The 20,102-nt window shown below is 35.8% G+C and overlaps 1 protein-coding gene across 1 annotated transcript in view; it reads right to left on the bottom strand.

Annotated features, from left to right (window-relative positions):
* Nup107 (nuclear pore complex protein Nup107) overlaps positions 1 to 20,102 on the bottom strand; it is a 304,699-nt gene that overhangs the window by 250,648 nt on the left and 33,949 nt on the right. Inside the window, exon 5 of the mRNA XM_090410299.1 lies at positions 5,805 to 5,886. Within this exon, the coding sequence (XP_090266425.1) occupies positions 5,805 to 5,886 (82 nt within the window). The remainder of the gene's footprint in view (positions 1 to 5,804; positions 5,887 to 20,102) is intronic.

The following is a 20,102-nucleotide window of genomic DNA, read 5'->3' as shown; positions in this document are numbered from 1 at the left end:
GATTCTGTTGTCTATTTCTATATTTAATTTACTATCTTCACTAAAAACAGTGCCTAAGTAGCTGAAATGTTTTACTTGTTCCACAGGTTCTCCATTCACAACACAGTTGACATTTTCAATGCTTCTGCCTATTTTCATTGTTTTTGTCTTTTTATTGCTGACTTTCATACCATATCTACTACAACAGCTATTCAATTTAGTCAGTGAATCTTGCAGACTTGTAGCAGATTTATTTAGAAGTATAACATCATCTGCATAAAGCAAAGAGCTGACATTAATATCTCCAATTTTGATATCAGTTATGAAAGTGGTTTAAGACCACTTTCCTTCATAACATGATCCATATAGATAATGTACATCCTTGTCTCACACCAGATTTAACATTAAACCATCTTCTTATACTTCTTTCAATCCTAACTGCTGATTTACAACTCAAATAAAGACTAAGTATTGCTTAATATAATGCCCCATCTACACCATTTAACTGTAGCGTACTGAATAGCTTCTCTCTTGGCACCTTGTCAAAGGCCTTTTCCAGATCTACAAAACTTAAATACAGATCATTGTTATATACCCATGCTTTCTCAACTATTGATACGTGTGGATAGGTTTATGTGTTCGTCAGACATGTTGTAATAGGTTTCACGGTATAATAAGAACACAGATGGTTAAGAAAATAACTATTTATTAACTTAAAAGCTAATATTTCACTGGTATTATATCCAGCATCTTCAGAGCACACAACACAAAGTTTGTTACAAAGGCAAGATAACCACAATCCGGTGTAACAGTGGGGCTAGAAAAAAGTGATTGCAGCATGCAACACAAGACTAAAGTCTTAATATGGCGCCATCTAGGTTAAAACTCAACTATTTGTCGTAAAGTGAAGATCTGATCATGACAGCCTCTATTTGGCCTGAATCCAGCTTGCTCTTCACCAAGCTTTACTTCCACAATTCTTCTCAACCATTTCTCAAGTATACTGGCATAAATCTTGCCAGGAACACTCAGTAGAGAAATACCTCTGTAATTCTCACATTCAGTTCTATTTCCCTTTTTATATATGAGTACTATTAGAGCTCTACTCCAATCATCAGGAATTCGTCCCTCTGTCCAGGCCTTCTGAACTATGCAGTGCAGCCACTGTAAGACTTTTATACCACCATAATTCAGCATTTCTGGTTGAATATCATCTACTCCTGCTGCCTTTCCACATTTCAAGCCTTTGATAGCTTTTTCTACTTCAAGGAATTTTTTTTTCTACTTCAGGAATACATGGATATGTATTCCTGACTGCATGCCTGGTCAGTGTTTTTTTACCACTGTGCTATCATCATTGCTTGTTTCATTTAGCAGTTTTTCAAAGTAATTACTCCATACTTCAAGGATATCTTTTTCTCCTGTTTTCATGTCACCTTTATCATCTCTAACTCCTTTTACAGTCCATTTCTAAGTTTCTTAGAAATGGAGGAAAGAGTATCTTACCACCTTCTTGATATTTATTTTCTTGCCAAAGTCTTCTCATGACTTTTGTTTAGCTAGTTTTACACAGTGTTTAGCTTTCTTACATTAGTCTCTATATTCTCTAAGAGCACAAGCTGACTTATTTGCTAGGAACTTTTGATATGCTTTCTTCTTTTCCTTCACTGCCTCTTTTACTTCTTGTGTCCACCATGGAGTTCTGATTTTTCTATCCTTGCAGACAACCTCATTCCATGCCTCTCTGGCTGAATCAATCAGGGTTTTCTTCAAGGTTTGTCACTGAATCTCCAAGGTTTGGTTCCTGTTCTCAAACTCTTTCATTTTTTCTTCAATAATCTTCGTGTATTTTAGTCTACAGTTCCCATCTGAGAACTGCTCAACTTTTATTCGCTTTAAAACTTTCTTACATGTTATCCTTTTCAATATGAAATTCAGTTTTATCCTTTTCAAGATTAAATAGTGATCACTTCCAATTTCAAATTCTCTGTACACTCTGGTGTCCTGCACCAGGGAGAAAACATCACTATCAACAATAACATAGTCAATGAGACTTCTTATTCCTTGCCTCTTCTTTCCATGTGAATTTGTGCACATTTTTATGTTGGAACATGGTGTTAATAACAACCAGTCCATATCCTGCGCAGAAATCCAACAGGTATTTGCCATTATTATTAGCTTTGCTCTTCTCTCCAAATTAGTGAGAGATTAGTTAAAACACTAAAGTAGCTGTATACAAGACAGAGTTCAAACCAAATTTTTACTTGTGGATCTGAGAACTGGGGTAGAAATAAATCTCTTGATGAAAGACTGAGAAAGATTAAGGGACTGAACAGAAGGCATCAATAGCAGAATTATATTAAAAATGAAGATATTAGAAAGGAAGCTGACATTATTAGCATTCAAGAATGTGTGAACAGAGCTAAGTTCAGGCAGCATTGTAACTTAAAAAAAGATTGGAAGAGGAAAGGTTAGCAAAACATTTTTTTTTTTTTTTTTTTTGCAAAGACGGAAGAAAAGACTAAAAGAAAGATCAAGATCTAGATGGATTGATAAAGGCCTTAAAAACCAAAATATAAGATCTGACAAGAAATTAATTTGAGAAAAATTGTCAAGAGGAAGTTAGTAATTATGTAAATATTTCATGTAAGTACTATTAAATTATCTTGTACATCCTCTAGAGCATATATCAGGAATTTTACGATGATCATGATGCATCAAATGAGTAAACTAGTCACAAAAATAATAAGAAATCTGTGAATTGACTTTCTGATTAGGCCTTCTGAGTTATGCTGCATAGCCACTTAAAACTTTATATATCTTCATATTTCAGTCATTTGTAGTCTAACTTCATCTACTCCATCTGCCTTTTCATGTTTCAGATTTCTGACTCACTTTTTCTGCCAACAAAGCTAGTTTACTTATGTGATGCATCATGATCATCATCAAATTCCTGATATGTACCCATAAATTCCAGCAAATGTATAGTATGTTAATATAAGTGGGTGGGCTAAGGATTTTTATTAATTTTGTTTTTTTTTGTTTATTTATTTATTTTTTTACATAGTTCAGAAACCCATCTCTAGAAATCATGCACAGATCTTTTTCAAGCCATTCTAGACTTCCAAAGAACCAGAAAGATGGTCTCCCATGGGCAATCATTTCAGATGATCTCCATCTGAAGATCACAAACCCCCATGCAAATGGTAGGAATCAAACCTGTAGGCTATTGGTTAGGAAGTGGGTACACTAAACACTCAGTTTGTAAAACACATCTCTAGATACAACCTTAAAAAAAAAAAAAAAGTGAGAAACGCAAAGAAATTTCCCCATAGTATTTGTTTAAAAAAAAAAAAAAAGATTAATACAAGCAAGTTGCTTGAGAAACTTGGAAAAAAACAAGCTGGGCTCAGCAAAACAGGTTTTGTAAGTTTTTACTTTAAGACAGTTTGAGAAATCACATGACAATAACAGGTATCTGTATTTGTGTATCACAGATCTGAAAGATGCACATGGTATGATGCTAACTTTAAAATGCTACAATTTGACGGTGTAAATGAAACACTGTGCAGAGCAATATACAGTCTATACTTTGTAGGTGAGTAATAACCTGAAGGATATACAACTGCATTGGACTTTCAAAGCTGCTGGCATATGAAAAAGCTTGCTTTAGGGAGAGAACAGTGAAAGGCTCTTATCCACGTGGTAGTCAACCCACCTTCAGGATAGAAGAGAAGAAGAATATGGATTGCATTACGGAGTGGTCTGACATCCAAATGAGTGTTGTTAAACTCAACTTCTTGCTTTATGCAGATGATGTACTCCTAAATATCCACTACTTCAGGACTATTTAACTAAACTGAATAACTGCTATCAGAAATCTGATGTGAAAAGTAGCAATAAAAAGACCAACTATGAAAATAGGCAGGAAAATGGAAAAATGATGAAACAAGTAAAACACTTCAGCTATTTAGGCACAACTTTAGTGAATATGACAAATCAAATATGGAAATAAATAATTATAATAAGCAAAATTGATACACAGGACAGCCTGTATGTACACAAATACAGACAGTGTTTACACCAATTTTAATTTTGGATCTGAAAGTTGGTTGGAAATAAAACAGTTAATCAAAGACTGGAGACTACACACAACAGAATTCTGACTAAAATTACATGAGTGAAAAGATAGCACCAATGGCAGAAATTAAACATGAGGATAACATAAAGGAACTTAAAATCATTAGAATAATTTAACCATATTTATATGGAGCTATTTTAAGCATGGTCATTTAAACAAAATGGGAGATGAAAGGTTAATAAAACAGGTGCCTGATGCCAGGAAAGATGAAGTTCTAGACAGATCAATAAGTTAGTAAGTCTAAAAAGATTGAAATGTAAAATCTGACACCACTAGAGACTTAACAAATAAATTAATTCAAAAGAAAATTGCAGGTGCTAAGCTAGTAATAAACTTATGTAGCATACATAACACTATAATAGTATTATGAACACTCTGACAGGATACAAATCAGGAAACGATGATAACTGTTCAAGTCAGTCCTTGCACAACTGACCAGGAAAAAATCCCAGTGATGTCTCAACCATCTCTACACTAAACTCCTACCATGTCTCTCTAGCCCTGTCTTGACTAATCTACTTCTACACAAGTGCATATCTTTAAGCTCTTTTAGTTCAACATTTTGAGCAACTGACTATTGGAAAGGCTGTTAATGAATGTAGTAAAAAGTGACATGACAGTATTTACAACTTCAATAACTATTCAAAAGTAATAAAAATGTATATAATATAATAAAATTTATACAATAATAAATATAATAGGCCTGTGTAGTTCAGTGGAAGTGGTGTTTGCATCCTCGATCCTCAGGCCACCTGAAGATTGACTTAAGTTCAACTCTAGTGACTGACTAGAGGAACTTTTTCTAAGCCTTTCTTTGATCAATTCCTGACTAAGTCAATCTCTGGCATGAACAAGTGGATTTTTTCTTCCAGAAAATTGGGTTTTTCATCCTGCAAACTCAAGAAAAACGACCATAGAACCCACACTATTACAGACAATAACATATTCTGTTAGTGACCATGAGATGGCAGCACTTGTTTGCTAGTCGCTTCATCAGTTGCCACTTATAATTAATGATAGTCTTGAGCCAGCTGTCTGTTCATTCTGTTCATTCTCCACTAGTAGCCAGCAGGCTACTAGTGGAGAATGAACTGCCTGCTTAGTCTCCAAAAGTTAGATAGGACTAAACTAGCCTTGCATACTCCCTATAAGGGATAAAAGGTTTTTTAGCTGATTTTCTCTTGAATAAATATAATAACTAATAAATAAATGAATATAACAAAATATTAATATAATACAGATAATTTTATATTAATATAAAGGATACAAGACTCGGAAATACTGCCTTCTTTCCCCCTACTTTCAGAGTAAGTCAATCGTTTGTGTTTGTATTCTCCATTTAAAGCAACATATTAAATCATCATGAACTGATCAGCAGTGCAAAGCAGTTTTACAGTGGACAAGAAAGACCTTCATACTGCAAAGCATGACCACATGTGGTTGGAGCATGAATAACAAAAGCAGCTCCACCCTCCTCATATTTTTAAAAAAGAGATGAAAAGTGTGTGGAAAGACAAAAGGGACTAATATTAGAACAACACATTCTATTCCTGAATTACTTTTATCAACATCATTTGAGCACACCATTATCTTCTGCATCCAGAAATTAGATTATTTAACTAAGACCAATAAAACATAGCAGTTTTAAAATAATAATACATATGAAAAAAATCAACAAACCTACCCATTAACACTTGATCTTCATCTGAAAATTTGGAAAGTTCTGATCCTGAATAAATTTGACCTGCATAAATTCCCAAAGAAACCTGTAAAATAAAAATGCAAAGATTGCACAAAATTTGTTTAACTCTTCTCCTCTATGTTTGCAGCATAATTCCTAAATATACTCTTTTCAAGATATGACCATACTAACTGATTAAACTCAATTTGCAGTTTTTTATGTGAAGATAATCTGGAATGTTGTCTCTAGAAAACTAAACAGAGAACTTTTCTAGGCAACCTCGGGCCTTTAACCTTTTTACTGCTATCCTAAACTCGAGTTATCTTGAGTGGTTTATAAATGATGTCCTTGCTGAGTTTGAGTATTTTCAGCCAAACTAAAGATTCCTTCTGCATACAGCAGAAGGAATCTTTATCTTGAGTGGTTTATTTTTTTGGTTTATAAATGGTGTCCTTGCTGAGTTTGAGTATTTTTAGACAAACTAAAGATTCCTTCTGCATATAGCAGAAGGAATCTTTCAGCCAACATGTTACATGGTCTGTATCTTTGCAGAGATAGTAAAAACAGAGAACATGCGCATGATGACCATAATTCAAGAAAATTATATGAAGTAATCAGGAAAAAAAGAAAGATGAATCACCCAATAATGAAGTTCTACTGTGTAACTTAACAGTCTTCTACTATGGAATACAATAAGAATAACATGAGTAGCTGACATGATTCTACTGAATGTTTGCATAAGGACTTCAAGCAATAGTAAAGTAAGTTTTCACCTCCTGCACATATAAATTCTCAGATACTGTACAAAGTAAAAACAAAACAGGGAAAAACAATAATTATTGATTTTCAGATGACTTCCCTAAGAAAAAAATTTTCAAAAATTTACAATGCTAAAATTCTGAAAGGATGATGGAGTGAGTAAGAATGTTCAGCATTATAAAAATACTGAGCAAGATTTTCAATAAAACATAATTTATGTGTCACAATTTCCATTAACCTTGAACTGAAAATAAATAGCTTGAAGTTTTGCAAGTTATGGAACAAATCTGAAAACAAACCCCAACTCAACATCACCAGAGTTAAAGAGCGGTACTATCAATGTAAGAAGCCTGAATGGCAAAGAAATGGAGCTAGCTGAGGAATTAGATAAGTACCAGATCAACATAGTAGGGGTGACTGAAACAAAAAAGACAAAAACTGGTGAGATCTTTCTGAGCAATAAATACAAAATGTTATATTCAGGCAATGACAACCAAGAAAAACAAGGAGTAGCCATAGTATTCAACACAAAATATGAGGCTAGTCTTCTTCAATGGCAGGCAGTCTCAAGTAGAGTAATGTGGGAAAATATGAGAATGGGGAACTGGACAATGAGACTTATTTATGCCTATGGTCCCACAGAAATTTCTACTAAGGTAGAAGTGGAGGAATTTTTTGAGGCTCTAGAGAAAGTTACTGACACAATGAAAAAGGAAAAGTTGATCCTTGTTGGGGATCTAAATAGCAGAGTAGGAAGTGATTGTCAGACATACAAAAATGTTTTGGGAAAATTTCGAGAAAAGAGCAAAGCTAATAATAATGGCAAATATCTGTCGGATTTCGGCTCAGGATATGGACAAGTTATTACTAACAGCATGTTCCAACATAAAAATGTGTACAAATTCATATGGAGAGAAGAGGCTAGGAATAAGAAAAGTCTCGTTGACTATTAAACGTGTGGACAGACTTATGTGTTCGTCGAACATGCTGTTTATTATTTTAACGGTATAATAGAACACAGAAACTAAGTAAATAATTAATTTATTAACTTGATGCTGATATTTCGCTGGTGTTATAACCAGCATCTTCAGAGCACAAAAACACTGTTTGTCACAATACGCAAGACTAAAACAACATGGTGTACTTAAAACAAAATTGTAGCAGCAACACAAAGACTAGAGTCCTGATTTTGTGCCCTCTATCTGAAAAAAAAATAAAAAAAAAAAGCAGCTATCATATATTACTAGAGTCTTAGAAAAGTGCTGGTTTTTTCTTAATATGACTGTCTCCCAGATCTTCGGCAAGTTAATACAGCCATATTTGTTGAGATTTGGAGTGTGTTTTAGGGCTTCTGTCGCTTCTAAGAACAATCTCTCTGATTTATACAGGTTTCTGTGTAGTACTTTTGTGTTTTTCCAGTTGATCCTGTGTGCAGGGGTATCCAGAGCATGGACTGCTAGGCCCGACTTCCCATAATGATAATTCTGGATGTATCTTTTATGTTCGCTGATGCGGATGTTCACAGTTCTTCCTGTTTGCCCATAGTAGGCTTGATTGCATGAGCAGGGTACTTGGTAGACTCCTGGATGTGATAAAGGAGGAATGCTGTCCTTTTGGGTGAGCGGATGAGGGTGGCTAATTTGCTACATGGTCTGAATGTAGTGCGTAGTTTACGTTTATTGAGAATTCTTGAGATCTTTTCGGATGTGCCTTTAATGTAAGGGATGGTGACTGTTTTGTTGTAGTTCTCTGTGGTGGATGGTGGGAGGGGTTTCTTAGGAGTGTTTAGTATTTTGTTTATTTTATGTGGATTGTAGCCGTTGGCCAAGAAGGTGTGGCGTAAGTGAGTCAGTTCAGCAGTGAGAGCCTTGTCATTGGAACAGATTGCTCTCGCTCTATGGGTTAGCATTTTTAATATGCCATATTGTTGAGCAGGATGATGGTGTGATTGTTTGTGTAAGTATCTGCCTGTATGTGTGGGTTTTCTAAAAACTGAAAATGATAAGGAACCATCTGGGAGACGTGTGATGAGTGTATCCAGGAAGGGCAGACAGTTGTTGGCTTCCAGTTCCATAGTAAAGTGGATTTTTGGATGTTGGCTATTTAAATGTGCTAAGAATGTTTTCAATGTCTCAGGGCCATGTGGCCAAATAGCAAGCATATCATCAACATAGCGTAGCCAAAGTGTTGGTTTGAGAGTGGCTGTGTTGATTGCTTGTTTTTCCAGGTGTTCTATGTAAAAGTTGGCTAGGGAGGGAGAAAGGGGGGAGCCCATGGCTGTCCCATCAATTTGTTTGTATATTTTCCCTTTCCATGTGAAATATCCTGCATGTATTGTGAATTTGAATAGTTCAAATATATCAGGGGGGAAGTGTGACTTCAGTAGATTGAGGGTTTCTATTAGTGGTACATTTGTGAATAGTGACGTGATGCCAAAGCTTACTATTAAGTCTGAGCTTTTTAGGGTAAGGTGTTGTAAGATGCTTTTTAGGTGTGCTGAATTTTTGACAAAGGAGGGAGAATTGTTTGTGAGAGTGGCTAGTAGCTTTGCTAAATGTCTAGCCAGTTTGTATGTGGGACTATTTATACTGTCCACAATTGGGCGTAGGGGTGTACCTTGTTTGTGAATTTTTGGTGCTCCATAGATCCTCGGTGTTTTAACATGAAAGGGTTTGAGTTTGTTAACTGTATCTTTGGGCCAGGAAGTGACTTTTTTCAATAATTTTCTTGCCTTATTCTTTTGTGTGTTGGTGGGATTGCAATCTATGATTTTGTATGTTGACTGATCTTGTAATAGTGTGTGCATTTTGTTTTCATATTCAGTTGTGTCCATCACCACGGTTGTATTTCCTTTGTCTGCTTTTGTTATGGTAATCTGGCTGTTGCTGTATAGCTCTTTTATAGCAATGAATTCCTTATGTGGGATATTATTTTTGGGAGGCTTGGACTTGATTAGGATGTTGGCCACATCTAAACGTATGTTGTTAGCTATTGTTGGAGGCAGGTCGTAAATTCCTCGTTCGATGGACGCCATTATTTCGGCTTTTGGAACTTGCTTGGGAGTTATGGCAAAGTTGTGCCCTCGACTTAAAGCAGTCGTGGCTTCTTTGCTTAAGGTGAGTGACGATAGATTCACGACGACGAGGTCTTGTTGTAATTGCAGTCGCTGTATGATGTTCCGTTGTTGGAGATTTTTAAACTTATTTTGGTGCCGGTTTTTGACTCTGTCGAATTCTTTTTTTGCCGTTGTCTCGGTGATGTTATCTACGATCTCCCACAGTTCAGTATTTAGAATATTATGCAGTGATTCTCATAATGCGCTGATGGTTACATTTGCTTTCGCTAATTCCAGGCGAGTGGTGTTAATCTGTTCACGTAAAAGCACTACACTCGCTCGTTTATAGATGCATTGGGCTTTGGCCGAGTGGAACTTGTTTTTGATATTAAAACAGTTCGGTATTAATTTGGTGTCTCGGCACCTCTTTAAGAAGGCTAACCTGTTTAGTTGCTGCGCCAATTTCAACTTCCACTTACCATATTGTCGTGTCCTGCGTACGATATCGTCTCCGTGAAGAATCCTTAAACGTGTGGACAGACTTATGTGTTCGTCGAACATGTTGTTTATTATTTTAACGGTATAATAGAACACAGAAACTAAGTAAATAATTAATTTATTAACTTGATGCTGATATTTCTGAAAAGAATAACATGTAAGTTTTAAAGTGAATAAAAGTTGAGCAGCTCCCAGATGTGAACTGTAGACTAAAATACATAAAGATAATTGAAGAAAAAATGGAAGAGTTTGAGAACAGAAATCAAACCTTGGAGATTCAGTGGCAAACTCTGAAGAAAACATTGATTGATTCTGCCATATCTCATCACATGTCTGGATACACTCATCACACGTCTCTCAGATGGTTCCTTATCATTTTCAGTTTTTAGAAAACCCACACATACAAGCAGATACTTACACAAACAATCACACCATCATCCTTCTCAACAATATGGCATATTAAAAATGCTAACCCATAGAGCGAGAGCAATCTGTTCCAAAGACAAGGTCTTACTGCTGAACTGACTCACTTACTCCACACCTTCTTGGCCAACGGCTACAATCCACATAAAATAAACAAAATACTAAACACTCCTAAGAAACCCCTCCCACCATCCACCACAGAGAACTACAACAAAACAGTCACCATCCCTTACATTAAAGGCACATCCGAAAAGATCTCAAGAATTCTCAATAAACATAAACTACGCACTACATTCAGACCATGTAGCAAATTAGCCACCCTCATCCGCTCACCCAAGTACCCTGCTCATGCAATCAAGCCTACTATGGTCAAACAGGAAGAACTGTGAACATCCGCATCAGCGAACATAAAAGATACGTCTGGAATTATCATTATGGGAAGTCGGGCCTAGCAGACCATGCTCTGGATACCCCTGCACACAGGATCAACTGGAAAAACACAAAAGTACTACACAGAAACCCGTATAAATCAGAGAGATTGTTCTTAGAGGCGACAGACGCCCTAAAACACACTCCAAATCTCGACAAATATGGCTGTATTAACTTGCCGAAGATCTGGGAGACAGTCATATTAAGAAAAAACTAGCACTTCTCTAGGACTCTAGTAATATATGATAGCTGTTTTTTTTTTTTTTTCAGATAGAGGGTGCCAAAATCAGGACTCTAGTCTTTGTGTTGCTGCTACAATTTTGTTTTAAGTACACCATGTTGTTTTAGTCTCGCGTATTGTGACAAACAGTGTTTTTGTGCTCTGAAGATGCTGGTTATAACACCAGCAAAATATCAGCATCAAGTTAATAAATTAATTATTTACTTAGTTTCTGTGTTCTATTATAAACAACATCTCGTTGACTATGTTATTGTTGATAGTGATGTTTTCTCCCTGGTACAGGACACCAGAATGTACAGAGGAATTTGAAATTGGAAGCGATCACTATTTAGTCTTGAGCAGGATAAAATTGAATTTCATATTGAAAAGAATAACATGTAAGTTTTAAAGTGAATAAAAGTTGAGCAGCTCTCAGATGTGAATTGTAGACTAAAATACATAAAGATAATTGAAGAAAAAATGGAAGAGTTTGAGAACAGAAATCAAACCTTGGAGATTCAGTGGCAAACTCTGAAGAAAACATTGATTGATTCTGCCAGAGAGACATGTGGTGAGGTTATCTGCAAGGATAAAAAAAATCAGAACTCCATGGTGGACACAGGAAGTTAAAGAGGCAGAGAAGGAAAAGAAGAAAGCATATCAAAAGTTCCTGTGAAATAAGTCAGCTTGTGCTCTTAGAGGATATAGAGACAAAAGCAAGAATGCTAAACAATGTGTAAAACTAGCTAAACAAAAGTCATGGGAGGACTTTGGCAAGAATATAGAAAATAAATATCAAGAAGGTGGCAAAATATTCTGGAGGTTGTTGAAGAAGCTTAGGAATGGAGGAAAGAGTGCTGTAAAAGGAGTTAGAAATGATAAAGGCAACATGAAAACGGCAGAAAAAGATATCCTTGGGGTATGGAGTAATTACTTCGATAAATTGCTAAATGAAACAAGCAGCGATAGCACATTGTTAAAAAACACTCAATAGACATACAGTCAGAAATACATATCCATACTTGAAGTAAAAAAAGCAATCAAAGGCTTGAAATGTGGAAAGGCAGCAGGAGTAGATGATATTCGACCAGAAATGCTGAAGTATGGTGGTATAAGAGTCTTACAGTGGCTGCACTGCATAGTTTAGAAAGCCTGGACAGAGGGACGAATTCCCGATGATTGGAGTAGAGCTCTAATAGTACCCATATATAAAAAGGGAAATAAAACTGAATGTGAAAATTACAGAGGTATTTCCCTACTGAGTGTTCCTGGCAAGATCTATGCAAGTATACTTGAGAAACGGTTGAGAAGAATTGTGGAAGAAAAGCTTGGTGAAGAACAAGCTGGATTCAGGCCAAATAGAGGCTGTCAGGATCAGATCTTCACTTTACGACAAATAGTCGAGAAAGCATGGAAATATAACAAAGATCTGTATTTAAGTTTTGTAGATCTGGAAAAGGCATATGACAAGGTGCCATGAGAGAAGCTATTCAATACGCTACAGTTATACCGTGTCAAAGGGGTATTATATCAAGCAATACTTAGTCTTTATTTGAGTTGTAAGCAGTTAGAATTGAAGGAAGTACAGGAAGATAGTTTAATGTTAAATCTGGTGTGAGACAAGGATGTACATTATCCCCTCTGTTATTCATTACCTCTATGGATCACATTATGAAGGAAAGTGGTATTAAACATGATACCAAAATTGGAGATATTAATGTCAGCTCTTTGCTTTATGTGGATGATGTTATACTTCTAAATAAATCCGGTACAAGTCTGCAAGATTCTCTGACTAAATTGAATAGCTGTTGTAATAGATATGGTATGAAGGTCAGCAATAAAAAGACAAAGACAATGAAAATAGGCAGAATCGTTGAAAATGGCAATTGTGTTGTGAATGGAGAACCTGTGGAACAAGTAAAACATTTCAGCTAATTAGGCATGATTTTTCCTGAAGAAGGTAAAATAAATATAGAAATAGACAACAGAATCAGCAAAGCTGGTATGGTGGGAAGTCAATTGAATAAATTCATATGGAATAAGAGAGAAATTAGTCGGAGCACTAAATTAGCTGTATACAAGACGGTGTTCAAACCAGTTTTAATTTATGGAGCTGAGAGCTGGGTCAGAAGTAAAACACTTAACCGCAGATATGAGAGTCCTGAGAAAGATTATAGGGGTGAACAGATGGCATCAATGAAAATATCATATTAAAAACGAAGATATTAGGAAAGAACTTGACATGGTCAGCATCCAGGAATACGTTAGCAGAGCTATTCTCAGGTGGTATGGTCACTTAAACAGAACGGGTGAGGAAAGATTAGCAAAACAAGTGTTCTCTGCCAGGTTGGCAGCAAAACGACCCAGAGGAAGACCAAGATATAGGTGGATTGATACGGTACAAAGTGCCTTAGATGACAGAAATATAAGATCTGATAATGTTGGAGTCTTGACAAGTAACAGACTGATTTGGAGGAAAATTGTAGATAGGAAGTTAGTAATGATGTAATATTTTTTCATGTAGTACTATCGTAGCACTGCAAATTCCTGCAGTGTACCCCTTGAGGGTACACTGCAGAAATTTGATGATGATGAAGAAAATAAGTCAGCAGGGAGAGTTTGGTTGGCTTTATTTTCTCAGCAGTGATAAGGTTAATAAGCAGAACATGATCTCACACCATACAAGGAAATTTATCTATTACCTTCCTGCATAGAAGAAACTGGATTCACATAAGTTGTTCATAAACATCCAGCCTATTGGATTCAGAGCAGATATGCTATCCTCAGTCAACCAGGTTGGAAAGACTATCTCATATTTAAAATAAAGGGGGGGAGGAGTAGTAGCTTAATTATACTGCATAAGTGCATGTTTAAAAATGCAAGAAGACTGTAAAATCTTTTATTAACTCATTTGATCATGATATTAAATCTTATTCTGCCAACCCTAACAATATTTTATCAGCTAACAGAATAGATAAACAATTTACACGATAACCACAGTAAAGGTACATACAATAATCAGTTTACCAATTAAAAATGGTTGCTGCAAGCCAGAAATTAATATATTAATAAATATTAAAACTATTTTTTAAGTTTACATAAAATGAGAATCTCCCAAACTTTTGGAAGAGAGAGAGAAACATTTGTTCTTCAACAGACCACAGGGTTCCAAATCCAGTATATTTCTGGTATCTCTGAACCTATTGTAGAATTGGTTTTGAAGAAGTATCACCTTATTCCCACATCAACAAAATTTCGCATCTGTTAACATCTACAACAAACAAACTATCACCTCTATTGTTAGTTGGTGTTTACCAGATTCCTTGTGAATGCAATCTGCATACTTCGGACAGACAGTCCGTTCTGTGGAAAAAAAGAATGAATGAACATCAATATTACCCTTTGAAACCTCAAAAGTCTGGTATGGTACAGCATGGTATAGTATTGATGCTAAACATCATATCTGGTGGGATGAAGCTTGGCTTCTCCATAGAAGCAGTTTTAAATATGAATACCTTTACAAAGAAAGTTGCAAAGCCTTTTTACATAAGCCAAACCTGAATCAGAACGATTATATCTCTCTCTGAAAAGTTTAGGAGAAACATCAAATATAGTTTTAATATTATTTATTAATATATTAATTTCTATCTCGCAGCAACCATTTTTCTCTTCATTGACTGCTTGTGTCTACACACTGATGATATAATATTATCTTTAGTATAAATTATCTGCACTTTCATTAAAGTTAATTAGCATGGTTATCATCTAATTTATTGTTTATAGTTACCACAGGTTTACATTTAAAGATTAGAAGTATGGATTTGTATACTATCATTTGACATACTATCATTTGACAATAAATATTATGATTTACGATGCTATTTTTGGTAGTAAAGAAATCTAACTTATTTGTGCCTATGGTCCCACAGAACATTCGACTAAGGTAGAATTAGAGAAATATTTTGAGGCTTTAGAGAAAGCAACTGACACAATGAAAAAGGAAACGTTGGTCTTTTTTGGGGATCTAAATAGAGTAGGAAATGATTGTCAGAGCTAAAAACAAAGTTTCTTGGCAAATAAGTAAGCTTGTGCTCTTAAAGAATACAGAGACAAATGTAAGAAAGTCTAAATACTGTGTAAAACTAGCTAAACAAAAGTCATGGGAACACTTTCGTAAGAACATAGAAAATAAATATCAAGAAAGTGGCAAGATATTATTGCAGGTTTTTGAAGAAGCTCAGAAAGGGAGGAGTGTTGTAAAAGGAATTAAAGATGATAAAGGTGACATGAAAACTGGAGAAAAAGATATCCTTGAAGTATGGAGTACTACTTTGAAAAATTGCTAAATGAAAGAAGCAGTGATAGCAAACTGGTAAAAAAACACTCAACAAACAGGCATACGGTCAGGAATACATATCCATACTTGAAGTAGAAAAAGCCATCAAAGACTTGAAATGTGGAAAGGTAGCAGGAATAGATGATGTTCGACCAGAAATGCCGAAGTATGGAGGTACAAATGTCCTACAGTGGCTGCACTGCATAGTTCAGAAGTCCTGGACAGATGGACGAATTCCTGATGATTGGAATAGAGCTCTCATAGTACCCATATATAAAAAGGGAAATAAAACTGAATGTGAGAATTACAGAGGTGTAGGGATATACCTCTGTAATTCTCACATTCAGTTTTATATCCCTATTGAGTGTTCCTGGTAAGATTTATGCAAGTATACTTGAGAAACGGTTGAGAAGAACTGTGGAAGAAAAGCTTGGTGAAGAACAAGCTGGATTGAGACCAAATTGATGCTGTCAGGATCAGATCTTCACTTTACGACAAATAGTTGAGAAAGCATGGGAATATAACACAAATCTGTATTTAAGTTTTGTCGATCTGGAAAAGGCATATGACAAGGTGCCAAGAGAGAAGCTATTCAATACACTACAGTTATATGGTGTCAATGGGCATTATATCAAGCAATACTTAGTTTTTATTTGAGTTGTAAGTCAGCAGTTAGAATTCAAGGAAGTACAGGAAGATGGTTTAATTTAAATGTGGTGTCAGACAAGGATGTACATTATCTCCTCTGTTATTGATTATCTATATGGATCACATTCTGAAGGAAAGTGTTATACTAGATATGGTATATCTAGTGAAAATATCAACTGCAGGGTGAATGGAGAACTTAGAGAATAAGTAAAACATTTCAGCTACTTAGGCAAGATTTTTAGTGAAGATGGTAAATTAAATATGGAAATAGACAACAGAATCAACAAAGCTGGTATAGTAGGGAGTCAAATGAATAAATTCATATGGAATAAGAGAGAAATTAGTCGGAACACTAAATTAGCTGTATACAAGACAATGTTCAAACCAGTATAACTTATGGGTCAGAAGTAAAACACTTGACCAAAGACTAGAATGCAGATATGAGAGTCTTAAGAAAGATTAAGGGCACAGACAGATGGCATCAATGGGAATATCATATTAAAAATGAGGATATTAGGAAAGAACTTGACACTGTCGGCATCCAGGAATGTGTCAGCAGAGCTAATCTCAGGACATTTAAACAGCATGGGCAAGGAAAGATTAGGAAAACAGGTGTTCTCTGCCAGATTGGCAGCAAACTGACCCAGAGGAAGACCAAGATATAGATAGATTGATATGGTAAAAAGTCTTAGAGAATAGAAATGCAAGATCTGATAATGTTGGAGTCTTGACAAGTAACAGACTGATTTGGAGGGAAATTGTAGAGAGGAAGTTAGTAATGATCTAATTTTTCATGTAGAACTATCATATCCTGTACAGCCCTTGAGGATACATGGCAGGAATTTGATGATAATAACTCTGGGGGGGGGGGGGGGACTTAAGGGACAAAGCTGTATAACTGAGAGGAGACCTCCACATAGCCTTTAAAGGAATGCGGAGAACCAACCAGGGCTTCTGACCAATCCTCACCTTCTTGTGGTGCACCCTTTTGGGTATCTACCTGAATACCGAACGAACGAGGATCGGCTGGCAATTTGGGATTTAGCTGACCAAATTGTATTTTTATTGGTTAAACCATAATAAAAATGATGGTACAGCATGACAAAATTTCATGCCGGCTGGGGCGTTGCCCGGTTAAACAAAGCCCCTGTTGTTTTCGTGGCACCAGGGCGAACAGCAAAAAGTCAGCTACTGGAACAAATCTGAAAACACACCCAAACTCAACATCACCAGAGTTAAAGATCAGTACTATCAACATAAGAAGCCTGAATGGCAAAGAAATGGAGCTAGCTGAGGAATTAGATAAGTACCAGATCGACATTATAGTGGTGACTGAAACAAAAAAGACAAAAACTGGTGAGATCTTTCTGAGCAATAAATACAAAATGTTATATTCAGGCAATGACAATCAAGGAAAAGAAGCAGTAGCCGTAGTATTCAAGACAAAATACAAGGCTAATCTTCTTGAATGGCAGGCAATCTCAAGTAGAGTAATGTGGGCAAATATGAGAATGGGGAACTGGACAATGAGACTTATTTGTGCCTATGGTCCCACAGAAGGTTCTACTAAGACAGAAGTGGAGGAATTTTTTGAGGCTTTAGAAAAAGCAACTGACACAATGAAAAAGGAAAAGTTGGTCCTTGCCGGGGATCTAAATAGCAGAGTAGGAAGTGATTGTCAGACATAGAAAAATATTTTGGGAAAATTTGGAGAAAAGAGCAAAGCTAATAATAATGACAAATATCTGTTGGATTTCTGCTCAGGACATGGACCAGTTATTACTAACACCATGTTCCAACATAAAAATGTGTACAAATTCATATGGAGAGAAGAGGCAAGGAATAAGAAAAGTCCTACTGACTATGTTATTGTTGATAGTGATGTTTTCTCCCTGGTGCAGGACACCAGAGTGTACAGAGGATTTGAAATTGGAAGTGATCACTATTTAGTCTTAAAAAGAATAAAATTGAATTTCATATTGAAAAGAATGACAGGTAAGAAAGTTTTAAAGCGAATAAAAGTTGAGCAGCTCTCAGATGTGAACTGTAGACTAAAATATACAAAGATTATTGAAGTAAAAATGAAAGAGTTTGAGAACAGGAACCAAACCTTGGAGAATCAGTGGCAAGCATTGAAGAAAACCCTGACTGATTCAGCTAGAGAGGCATGTGATGAAGTCTGCAAGCATAGAAAAATTAGAACTCCATGGACACAGGAAGTTAAAGAGGCAGTGAAGGAAAAGAAAAAAGCATATCAAAAGTTCTTGGCAAATAAGTCAGCTTGTGCTCTTAGAGAATACCGAAAAAATGTAAGAAAGCAAAACACTGTGTAAAACTAGCTAAACGAAAATCATGGGAGGACTTTGGCAGGAACATAGAAAATAAATATCAAGAAGGTGACAAAATATTCTGGAGGTTGTTGAAGAAGCTTAGGAATGGAGGAAAGAGTGCTGTAAAAGGAGATAGAGATGATAAAGGTGACATGAAAACAAGAGAAAAAAAGATATCCTAGAAGTATGGAGTAATTACTTTGAAAAACTGCTAAATGAAACAAGCAGTGATGACAGCACAGTGGTAAAAAAACACTGACCAGGCATGCAGTCAGGAATACATATCCATACTTGAAGTAGAAAAAGCCATCAAATGCTTGAAATGTGGAAAGGTAGCAGGAGTAGATGATATTTGAACAGAAATGCTGAAGTATGGTGGTATAAAAGTCTTACAGTGGCTGCACTGCATACTTCAGAATGCCTGGAAAGAGGGACGAATTCCCGATGATTGGAGTAGAGCTCTCATAGTACCCATATATAAAAAGGGAAATAAAATTGAATGTGAGAATTACAGAGGTATTTCCCTACTGAGTGTTCCTGGTAAGATATATGCAAGTATACTTGAGAAGAATTGTGGAAGAAAAGCATGTTGAAGAACAAGCGGATTCAGGTCAAATAGAGGCTGTCACGATCAGATCTTCGCTTTACGACAAATAGTAGAGAAATCACGGAAATATAAGAAAGATCTCTATTTAAGTTTTGTCGATCTGGAAAAGGCATATGACAAGGTTCCAAGAGAGAAGCCATTCAATACGCTACAGTTATATGGTGTCAATGGGGCATTATATCAAGCAATACTTAGTCTTTATTTGAGTTGTAAGTCAGCAGTTAGAATTGAATCAAGTACAGAAAGATGGTTTAATGTTAAATCTGGTGTGAGACAAGGATGTACATTATCCCCTCTGTTATTATCTATATGGATCACATTATGAATTAAAGTGGTATTAAACATGATAACAAAATTGGAGATGTTAATGTCAGCTCTTTGAGTTATGCAGACAATGTTATACTTCTAAATAAATCTGCTATAAGTCTGCAAGATTCACTGACTAAATTGAATAACTGTTGTAATAGATATGGTATGAAGGTCAGCAATAAAAAGACAAAGATAATGAAAATAGGCAGACTCACTGAAAATGTCAACTGTGTTGTGAATGGAGAACCTGTGGAACAAGTAAAACATTTCAGCTACTTAGGCACGGATTTTAGTGAAGATAGTAAATTAAATAGAGAAATAGACAACAGAATCAACAAAGCTGGTATGGTAGGAAGTCAATTGAATAAATTCATATGGAAAGAGAGAAATTAGTCAGAACACTAAATTAGCTGTATACAAGACCGTGTTCAAACCAGTTTTAACTTATGGATCTGAGAGCTGGGTCAGAAATAAAACACTTGACTAGAGACTGCAGTTACGCGAGTCCTGAGAAAGATTATAGGAGTGAACAGATGGCATCAATGGCAATATCATATTAAAAACGAGGATATTAGGAAAGAACTTGACATTGTCAGCATCCAGGAATGCGTTAGCAGAGCTAATCTCAGGTGGTATGGTCACTTAAACAGAATGGGCGAGGAAAGATTAGCAAAACAAGTGTTCTCT

The sequence above is a fragment of the Typopeltis vanoorti genome, chromosome 20 (assembly GCF_054136105.1).
Source record: "Typopeltis vanoorti isolate ZY-2024b chromosome 20, IOZ_Tvanoo_1.0, whole genome shotgun sequence".
In the NCBI taxonomy this organism is placed as follows: Eukaryota; Metazoa; Arthropoda; class Arachnida; order Uropygi; family Thelyphonidae; genus Typopeltis; species Typopeltis vanoorti.
The sequence above is the reverse complement of the archived record's forward strand: the minus strand, read 5'-3'. Positions and strand labels throughout refer to the sequence as shown.